The sequence below is a fragment of the Plecotus auritus genome (genome assembly GCF_963455305.1).
Source record: "Plecotus auritus genome assembly, chromosome: 4".
NCBI lineage: Eukaryota > Metazoa > Chordata > Mammalia > Chiroptera > Vespertilionidae > Plecotus > Plecotus auritus.
The window spans coordinates 173,228,477-173,239,940 of NC_137775.1; the positions used below are offsets into that span (position 1 = coordinate 173,228,477).

General features: G+C 37.3%; 1 protein-coding gene across 1 annotated transcript in view; it reads right to left on the minus strand.

Moving 5' to 3' along the window:
• Positions 1–9,191, minus strand: part of AGMO (alkylglycerol monooxygenase) — a 296,193-nt gene extending 287,002 nt beyond the window's left edge. Inside the window, exons 1-2 of the mRNA XM_080665006.1 lie at positions 8,886–9,191; positions 7,232–7,362 (exon numbers count right to left, since the gene is read on the minus strand). Of these exons, the coding sequence (XP_080521132.1) occupies positions 7,232–7,362; positions 8,886–9,011 (257 nt within the window). The 5' untranslated portion in view covers positions 9,012–9,191. The remainder of the gene's footprint in view (positions 1–7,231; positions 7,363–8,885) is intronic.
• Between the last annotated feature and the right edge of the window lie 2,273 nt (positions 9,192–11,464).

The window sequence follows — 11,464 nt, forward strand, 5'->3', positions numbered from 1 at the left end:
CTATCCGGTTCTCTTGCTCTCCCCTCCGCTCCTTTACTTTGAATTTATATTAGTTCACACAAACACTCCATCCATGCTTTTGTTCCGGCCCTCCGGTCCAGTTTAAGAACCCATTATGGCCCTCGAGTCAAAAAGTTTGCCCACCCCTGGTTTAGCGGCATACCTGACCTCTATTTACTAGATACCAGTAGCACAGCCCTCTCCCCAAGTTGTGACAACAAAAGGTCCAAATGTCTCTGGGGGAGTGGGGGGAAGCAAAATTTCCCCAGTTGATACCCCAAAAAAAGACTGATCCAGAAAGAAAAATTAAAACTGAGAAAATACAACAGAAAATTGAAATAACCTACAGCTTTTTACATAAGCTTTAGTACAGGCTGTCAAAACTGATCCATTCATGGATTTATTCAATAAATTTATATTAAGAGCCTAGGGTGCCAGGGACAGCACAAGACAGGGAGGACATATAGGTGAACGGAACAAATATAATCACCAGCCTCATCAATGCCCCAACAATTCAGAATCTTTGTGTGTGAGTTTTTAAAGTTACTGTCTCTTTTGTCAGTTCAGGTCACAAGTGAAATAGATTTTAAAACACGGAGTCTTTATTAAACAAAGACCCTGCGTGCACTTGAAATACTTTTTATTTCCTGTACAGGTATCAGATCTTGAGCAGACACCCAATTTATTACTTTGTCAACTTACTTATTAGGGTTGACACAGATCGAGCTGAAATATACCTGGCATCCTACAGTAATGGCTTTTTGTTTTTTTTCACACTTTAGCACGAAGCCAAACTTTCTTCAAGGTAAAGGGAAAGAGGGGAGAGAAGCAGTGGAAGTTAAATTCCCTGTTTTTTATCAGCAAGATGAATATGATCTTCTTCCATCAGAAACGGCAAAAAAAAAAAAAAAAAAAAAAAAAAAAAAAAAAAAAAAAAAAAAAAAAAAAAAAAAAAACAGCCACGGACTGCCCACAACTACAAACAATCCAGCAAAGGATACAGCTGGGAAAGGATTATCAAGCTCTGGAAAGCCCTTGGTTGCAGGAAATAGCACCTACATTTTCAAAAACGTTCCCACCAGACCTTGAATCATAAACTAAAGTGCCTCCCTCTTTCTTTTTAAAATTCCTTCCTCTTCTCCTAGTCCCAACCCCCAGCATATGACTCTGCACTCTGGAATTCAGACTTCAACCTTGTAAACCCCATCCTTTGGGAAGTGACATGTAATATGTATGTAAATATGAGCTTACTGTATCATGTGGAGATGGAATATTGGGAAGTTCAGGGGCTTTGAATAACTAAATACTACATCCCTTTTACTCACTAAATTTGAATGCAAGACCACAAAATGTTCTAAATATAAGGAGACATTAGAATCCTCTAATCAACAACCTGTATCTATAGAGGTTTCCCTTTCATTGTCCAATTTTTTTTCATAAATCCCCCCCAAAGAGCCAATTTCTCTTGGGTCTGAGGTTGGTCTTTTTGAAAATGAGAAGTAGCTAATTCTTTATGTGTTTATATAACATTTTCTCTCAACACTAGAAATGTGTCCTGTCAATATTTAGTTACCATAAAATCTGGTGAGGCGCTAAATTGCTCTTCCAGTATGATCCTGGATTTTTAAAAATATAAAGTTAATTTTATAATGTTTAGAGTTTTAAATAATTAATAAGTTAGAATGAGTATTATTTGGCGCAGAGGTTACTAATTAAAGCTAATTAGTTATGACAGCCATCTTGGCTTGAATGTAAAATGGAAAGGTAATGTTGGACATGTCATTCCCTCTTTCAGGTCTGAGAGCATTAGGCTGCATAGACAATAAATTTATCTCAATCTCAAATACTTTCATGCTTTAATCATTAGTCAAGTAAATGAAATTTGATGCTCTCATTGCAAACTGTTAAAATTTCAAAGCAACTTGCAGCATTATGAATTATGTCCCCCCGTACTCACAGACATCTGCCAATTTGTACTATTTCATAACTGTCATTAGAGCTGTGTGCACTGTCCGATTTGGCCAGATTATGCAAAGTTGAAAAAAATAAATTTTTATTTCTAATAATCTTGTCCCATAAATCAGAAAATAAATATATATTTAAATGAGATTATTATAAATATTCTTAGGAGCTCCAGGGAATTATAAATAAATAAACATATTTACATTATATAAATATTTATTTTATGAGAAATTTTGTTATTTATTAATTTCAAAACCTCTTAAACATGGCCCAGGAACTTGCACTGTTTATCTGTAAAGCTGCTGCCACTTTTGCTCCATCTAGTGGAACATTAATATTTGCTCAGTGTTTACAAAATATATATAACCTCTACCTTCTGCAGACAGATAACATGTGTACTACTATAACTTACTATAAAATGGCATTACATTTATTAAACAATTGTTTAATTTCATTTTACTACAACCACAAAATGACAGACTTTTATATACACAATGTGGTAGATTTTGAAGTAAATTTGCTGCACTTTTCATTTTGCAAGAAGTAAATTACTTCAAGTAACTTAATTACTCTATTGAATAAGCACACAAATCTAGGCTAATAAACACCAGAAAGTTTACATTCATTAGGAACGATTATTCTAACAGCAATCTCTGAAAGTACACAAATAACAAACTCTATTTATAAGGTTTCTAAGTTAAAAGTTTAGAGGAATTGAGGTGTTCTCCCTAGCAAATATAATTAACAAACCTGCAGGTTTTTAAATTTTATTTTCTCTTAGGGAATGTTCTTTTAATAATTTTCTATGTTAATAAATATGTTACTATCAACATTAAGTATTATTATTAATATTAAATACATCTATCTCTAATTGTGAACACAGAATAACTGTTTATTAAAGTCATCATCCAAAATGATAGCACTTATTTGTTAGAAGTCTGATGTTGCCAAAGGCAGTATTATCTCTGATCCTAAAGTCTAGTATAAAAACCCAGTATACAATTTTTCTTTATTCTCCAGTCCCACCCTAAGGAGTCAAAAGTATTTCAAAGAAGTTTAATTTCCTCCTCTTTAAAATTTTTTTTTGAAATTCTCTTGTCAGGAACGGAAAATTCCAGGGCAGTCATGGCAGTAAAACTGTGCATATGTACCGTTGAACATTGCCCAGCTAACTCCATACTGAAATTTGGCAGGGGCCCACATGTATTAAAAGTGGAGAGTCCCCAACTTACTTGAAAATTTACCTACTTAAATTATCCCTCCAACCTATTGCAATTTGATTTATAATCCGCTGTTTCAACAGAATAAATGAACCCATTAAAAACAAACATACTGTAGATATTTATATCGGGAATAAAATTTCTCTGGGGAGGATGCAATTTATGGAAGCAGAAACATTGGAAGGAAGTAACAAATTGAGGTCCTGGTTTTCTAATGAAGGATTGGAAATTGAGTTCTGCTTAAAGAAGCAGGGGGAAAAAAAGATGTGATTATTTTTCACTCGTTAGCATTTAAGTCAGTAGCAGGATTATTCACAAGTTTTGGATAGATTTAATAAAAATAGATTTTGTAAAAATGTTGCTAGTAAAATGTTAATTTTTTTTAAAGCCACATATGCAAAGGATTGATAGAAAGGCAGATTATCTGCATGTGATACACTGGGTTTAACTATAATAAGAAAAAATATTTGTCTGTAACTTCAAGACTAGATTCTGGTTAGGAGGGTTGCCCATGGATTCCAGAAAAGCAAAACAGATGCAGGCCTGCCCAGAATCCGGTTCTTAGGACAGATGGACTTTTATTACACATGATGGTCTGTTCGACAGGCTTGTAAATAAGATAGAATCTTGTCTATGATTACTATTTTCCCTGACATAAAGATTTGAAAGGCACAGCATGCCGTTTTCTCTATCAATATGGTACGTATGCTACTAATCTTCAAGATATTTCAAATTTTATGTGACAGTAAAATGGAGATCCTCAAATAAACACTGTTTTTCCTCTAAGTCTGCGTACAGCATTTCTACTACATGAAGGGCCAAGGGGAAAAACATGTTCAGGGTTTCACTTTGATTCCCACGGCTTCTCTAGTCAGAGGCTACATGCCTATTTGGGATTATTATCCGAAGTGTAATTCCTCTCAAATGAATTAACAATGGTATACTACCATGTTTCTTGCAATCATGTATTTAAAGGACACGGCAAGCCACCGTTGCTCCTGTGGAAAATGAAATTAGTCCCTCGGAGAGGATACGACCAGTGCCGTGTTAATCTAACCTTCAGCTGTTAATGATTTGCGCAAGGATTCCCCTTGATGCTGAGGCTTCCACTGAAATATTGTTTTAAGAGTTTTTGTTAAATTCTCCTTCTCGTCTTTTGCCGAGGGATGGATCGGAGTGGGTCCTGAGGACCAGCTTTCCTCTCTGCTTACATCTGTGTGATTTTAATATCAACAAAATAAACAAAAATATCTTAAAATTTTATTTTCAGATTATTTGCTTTGCGGAGATCCTTCAGACAAAAGGCTACGATAGGTAAAAATCCACTGTAAAACTTAAAAAACTGTACACATTTCATAATTTAGAATTCTGTTCACACATACCAGAACAAAAACGAAGCCATTTGCTGTCCTCATTCAAAATACAACTATAGAAAAATATGCTCCAGATTCAAGTTCACAACCTTTTACCTTTCTTTCAAAGGGCATCAGAGCTTGTGTTAGCTTAAGGAGTGTTATGAATAGTGGAAATGTGAAGGAAAAGAATTACACCTCTCTCTCTCTCCTTTCTCTCTCTCTCTCTCTCTCTCTCTCTCTCTCTCTCTCATTATGAAGAGTGGAATGTGAAGGAAAAGAATTGCGTCTCTCTCTTTCTCATTATCTCTCTTCTTTTCCTCATCTTCCTTATACTTTGGGGATTTGTTTTTTTAGCAAAAATATATTTCTGGTTCTTGCATATCCTGTTATAACTCTGTACTATCTTAAAAGCACACTGCTGAGCAGAATTATAGTACTGAGGATGCAATTCATATTTCCAGTAGTTGCAATGTTATGATAATAGAAAAATAAAATTTCACTCTGACCAAAGTCAAACTTGATAAAGTAAAAGAAATGTTGAAGCATTCATTCAACTTGATGTCTCCCGGAATGTTTAATAAATCCATTTCAACTCAACAGAATATGTGATCCATAAATGCACCTGCAAGGTATTTCTCAGTTACCAATTTATTTTCCAATTTCCATAAACTAAACACTTAACTTTCTCAGAATAAACTACAGTAACCAAATGGGTGTTTTTCAATAACCAAATGTACGTATCCTTTAAGTATGCTGGATTATTTTCTTGTTCAATTCTATTCAAGGGACAGATGAAATAGAGGTTATTACTAGTACGTGTAATTGTAAATTCTTATTTAGGGTATTCTGGGAATTGACTGAAAATAACTTGAGATAGAGCCTCAGTTTGTGAAACAATGTGCAACCATGAAAGAAATTTGACTTTTAGGTTTACTTCCTCTCTAGACAATTTTATGCGATTGTATGAAATGATCTCACCTTTTCTCACATATCTTTAAGTTTTCATTTTATTTTATTTTTTAAAATCCACCTTGGTTTCCCACTGGGCGGTTCATGGAAACATTCCTAAGTAATGAACACTGGTCAGAAGTAAAGCTCTTAAAACAGTAAAAGCAGCAATGGGTGGGAAGTAGGAATGAGAACATTCATCAACACAAAGCTAATGCTTCCAAGGGAATCTTCCCTCATCCTCTGCCTCTTGAGTAATCCTCATGGGTTTCTCCTCTACACACATTATAATTTACTTTTTCTAAAAAGTAGTAGGTGTGGGGGTCCAGAATGAGTCACCCAAGTATTCCCCTGTGGTATGTAGATTGTTTTGAGCTAAAGTCAGCTTTAGCTGCAAGCTCAAGAAAAAGTTCTTCCCTCGCCCCTTGTATATCTCGAAGAATTTGAATTAGATGTCTTGCCCATAAGAGATTATCAGATAACTTTTTTGACCTACCTATAGAGCAGGATAGATTGCTATTAGTTAGGTTCTGCTCTTCTTCTGATCTTTCAATGACACTTTGAAGCCCCTCAGGCACCTCACCTCATCCTTAGCTCAGGCTGTCTTCAATCCCCATGTTTCCTTTCTGTCTCTGAACCTCTCCTGCATGTGGGTCTCTGACTCTTTCACATGTGGGATGTTACCATACATATGTATGTATTAAATTTGTTTTTTCCTCTTGCTAACCTGTCTCCTGTCTGCTTAATTACTAGACCAGCCAGAAGAACCTTGAAGGTAGAGGAAAGTTTGTTCCTCCCCCACATAGGTCATTTTACTGTTTACTGTTGTTGTGTTCCCTCGTCATCCAATTTCATCATTAACATACACCGTGAGAATAACAGATGATGGTGTTTTTTTTTTTTTTAAAGTTCAGGTACCAAACATTATTCCAAGCAAATGAATTAATACTATGAAAAAAAAAGAACAACTCTTGCTCTCAAGTTGCATGCAAGCTAGCAGGAAGAGCTGGGAGCAAAACAGGTGAGATAATGCCATGAGACAATTCTGTGTGTGGAGTAAGTGCAAGATTCCATGGGACCATAAATGAAGTGGTGTCTAATGTAGGGTTGGAAGGCAAATAGGATTTGCGGAAGAGTATGATCCTTCCAGGTAAGTCTAGGAGCTCACCACTTTCTAAGCAGAGGTGTGTGACCTCTGGGCAATGGCAAGGAATAGAGTATGGAAGGAACAAACACTGCAAAAGGGCGAAAGGCAACAAAGGGACCAGAAGCAAACATGGGTAGACCAAGACCTCCACAGATCAGGGAAGGGACTCACACATTATCCTCAGGCAAAATGGAACCTGTAAAGAGTTTCCACCAGATTCACATTATGGAAATGTTTGGCTGCAAATGGGGTAGGCCCATAGACAGGGTGCCACTTGGAGACCACTGTAGTGATCCAGTTTTATGGGATTTTGACTGGGGAGTGTCTGCACATCAGATTTCTATAGTAACTCAAATGAACCACATTCTTTGGACACAAAACTAAAGGAGGCACCAATTAGCTCAGTAATCAAAGTAAATAATATTTAGAGCTGTCTTTTGTAATGAATGAAAATAAATATCTATAATGGACAAAACGTCCACATTTTATATAATGACAGTAACTGAATTCTTTGGAGACATATGTGCAAATAAATTCATTTTCCATCGTATTTGAGAATTTCAGTTGATTCCTTCAGTGTTGCTAACCAACTAATTCACCTTGGAAGCTGAGATAGAACTCCAGCTGATATCGATGTTAGTGCATCATCCAAACGACCTGGGGCCTTCCCTTTGCGGATCCAGCTGACAAGTAGTTCAAGCAGCATCAAGGAAATGAAAAATGGAGTTGCCTGGAAAGAAAATTGCAGAAAAGAGATGCTATTGTGCTCAGTCTGAAATTCTCACATTTCGTCATTAGTCATTCCAGAAGTGGCGGTCCAGAGTGACATTTCATAGAAAGAGAAGGTATACACCTTTCCTAGAGGATGATTTTCTCCTAACAAATGAATTTGATTATTTCAGACATATACAAAACAGGTGCTCCATTCTATCAACTAATTTGGAAATAAAATATAAACAGATGTAACCATGATAATTGCACCAAGAAAATGAGAGGAGGGATATGTTACAAATTAGATTTAAAAAACACATTTTAAAATAAGTGCAAAAATCACGTCTATTGTACATATGACTAAGCTAGACTCACTTTAAAAGGTATTCCTTAAAGATATACACACATCTAGCTTTTCATATTAGTATTACAGGAATGAAAAGTTGAAACTGTAGGAACAAAGAATATTCTTCTGAGTATTTCAAAGAATAAGTTCATTTTAAGTGTTTGAAATATCACTCAAGTTTTATTTGTTCAGCTTTATTTTTATTTTATATAATAGATGTTTTTAGGCTCCACTACCAATGACCAAATATTGGACTAGGTTTGGTGTTACAATATAAAAAAATAATGGTGTTTTATGCATAACCCATGGACACAGACAATACAGTGATAAAGGTCTGGGGCAGCAGGCCAGGATAGAAGAGGTCAATGGGGGGGGAAAGGAGGACATATGTAATATTTTCAACAATAAATATTTTTAAAAATATTGTTTAAGGACATAAGTATCACATTTTTTTCTTAAAAAATTCAGAAAGTATGAGTAATATCAAATCCTGAAAAAAAGTTATGGGTTTCACTCATTTGGAAGCTGACCATGAGTTTTACAATTTTCAAAAAATAAACTCCCAAGAGCATGTTCTCTGATGTCATTTTTTTCTCTTCTATTTCTGGTCTGAACTAGTAAGTGTTATAGGAACAACTTTGACAGGGTGGGGAACCTCAGTATTCAAGTTCTAATTCTGGGTATTTCCATTTCCAATCATAGCCAGGAACCAAAAGTGAAAAGTGCCTCTAAACACTTCAGAGTTTCAAATAAAACTTGATTCAAGTTCAAAGTTAGGAAGTCAGAGTTGGACTCAGCTGTGTATCCATTCTGCAGAACTACTCTACCAAATTAAAGAGGAAACAGTTTCCTGGGAGGTAGCAGACCAGTTTACCCTTTGAAAACAAAATTGTTACAAAGTTTACTGATATCAGCTTCTATCAGCTAAATTTGTAATGTCCCTGTGTCCAGGAAAACTGTAAAAGCTTCTGTTGTATTCTGGAGTGACATACCATGGAAAGGGAGTTTAATAGAAGATGGTTGTAGATATTATACAGAAATTCAGTTCAAGTAGAAATTCTACTTTTGCTCCATGTCTTTATGAAATGGAATTTTATTAGAATTTCATAATTTGAAGAATGAAAGTAAACGAAACCTCAAGATGTGTTTGACTTCTTAAGAAAAAGCAAGAGCAGCCTTTTTCTAGAGAGTCTCACCTGTTTTACATAATCAGGCACCTCTTCCAGGGTTTGGAATGACGTTTCATTGGGCTTCATCACGTAAAACATCATGCGGATTCCCTGGGAAAGGGAAACAGCCTCTTGGGCTCCTGGGTTCTTCATCTCTGCCCTGGTCTGCTTCCCAGCTGGAGAATATTGGTGATTCGCTGGTTTAAGCCAGAGGCTGGACAAAGAGGACAAGACGTGCTTCACAGAACAAGCCCTTTGTCAGAGCACGGCTGGAAACAAAACTCGGCAGAGACAGAGCACACAGCAGATCCTGTGCAGAGACAGGAAAATACTGGGATCAAGAACCAGTTCAAAGTTCAGTGGGCACTGTCCCAAGAGCCTGGCCTGTGGGGGAGGAAGAGGGTAAGCCTGCCTAAATCAAAGATAAACAGTGGAGTTTGGCTCTAGGTGGAGAACTGATCAAAACAAGATAAACAAGCAAAAGAAAAGCACAGATACCTCCTTGGAAAGGGGAAGATAAAGAAGGGTTAACAAGTGAAAGTTCACTCTGAAAAAGTGGGCAGCCGAAACCAGTTTGGCTCAGTGGATAGAGTGTCAGACTGAGGACTGAAAGGTCCCAGGTTCGATTCCGGTCAAGGGCACATACTTTGGTTGTGGGCACATCCCCAGTAGGAGGTGTGCAGGAGGCAGCTGATCGATGTATCTCTCTCATCGATGTTTCTAACTATCTCTCTCCCTTCCTCTCTGTAAAAACTCAATAAAATATATTTTTTAAAAAAGTGGGCAGAAACTGAAAACTCAAATTCCATGAAGAAAATTCATTTTTTTCCCTCCCTTTTGCAATTCCCAAGAGGTTCAAGTTTGTTACCTCCCCTCAGAGTCATATTTTCTCAAAGGACAGGGTACTCTAATCTCTTTTAACAAGACTAAGCTTGAAAATCAATAAGCACTGGCATCTTTCTGGATCTGTATCATGTTAATTTTGAAGTGTTGCAAACCAATTTAGAGGCATTTGGCTTGTTAGATTGTTTAAAAGAATGTTGACTAGTCATATCTCTATGGTTCAAATATATGGGGCCTAGATGATTGAAAAAGCTCCCAGGATGGGGGGATGACACCTCATCTCTGTTTTCCAAGAGGAGCTTCAATGATTAGTTTCTCACAGGGAGCTAGAGGACATTTATTGCATCACTAGTGAATGAAGGGAGCTTCAAGCCCCTACCAGCCTCAAGCCTTCACCTGGAATGGCTGTACTCATTCTTTGGCTACCACCTAATCTTGTATTTGAACATGTTGATATAGATTTGATTAAACTATTAATACATTGTTTTAGGGGGGGAAATAGAAACTATAGATAAGCAACAAATAAATTACTACTCAAAGACACAGTCAGTTGCGCTATCTCATTTTTAGACATGAGCAGAGCAAGGACAATGGTCCAGGTACAGAAACACCAGGGCAGAAAGCCCTGAATGCCGAGCAAGGGGCAAAAATGGGAAAACAAGAACTTCACCCCCAGAGTAACCTTTCTTCCCCTACCATATAGCTGGTCAGTTTGGACCCCTGATCTTTCAGATCACTGCTTAAGCATTTCAGACCCCACCTCAACCCCACCTTTTCCTCCCTAAAGATAACATCTAGGCCTCAGTTGTATTTCAGCTCCAGGCCCCCAAAAATAGCAAAACCAAACAAGTGATACCTTAGTTGCCTCAGGACCAGCTACATTGACTAATGACCCCCTGCCTGGCACCGTCCAATCCATGGAGACCAGGACCCTGAAAGAGAACACCTAGGAAGTTGATGAATATTCTATTAAGACCCTCCCCTGAGACCTTCCCTAAGATTTCCATCTGCAAGAGAGAGATCAATACACTCAGGACAAAGGACCAAGTGTGCGCTCTCCCTGCAAGGAGCACACCTATGCCATTCCCTTCCCTTCCCCCATAGGCTAGTATCCCCTAACTCTAGGGAACCCACAAGACTTGCCACCAGGGGAGCAATAGGCAGCAGCAGCTCATCCTGTACTAACCCTCTGAATCTCTCCAAAGCCCCCTTTCCTCTGACTTCTCAGTGAACCAAAGCAGCCAGTCTAGGCTTTCCTGTTGCTGCTTCTATACCCTTCCTTGTGTTACTGTCCTAAATACATTTCTGCTGCAATACCCTTTGGCTCAGGGCTGTGTAGCCCTTCCCTTTGGATATCGCCATCTTCCATCCCCTTTTCCTTAAATAAATGCAATTTTTCTTTAATCACCGCCTGAGATGACTATTTAGCCTACCCTCACACCACCGTTCACATATGACTTGTGTTGCTAAAAATTGTGCCATAAAAACCACTGGGCTTATGAAGAAAATGGGATTAGGATGCAATACTAAAAAACTTTGTAATGACTCATGAGGAGAAAAAAAATCAGAACCTAATAAAAAATGGTAGCACACTTTTACACATGCATTGTTACATAAAGAAATGAAAAAATACTGCAATACATATGCTGCTTCGTCTTGAAAAGGACCTGAAGTGGACATTGGAAGAGTTACAGATTGTGAGTTAATGTGGAGTATTGCAAGGAGGCTTACCTGAGGTCAGACAGAAAGTTGTAAAAATACAT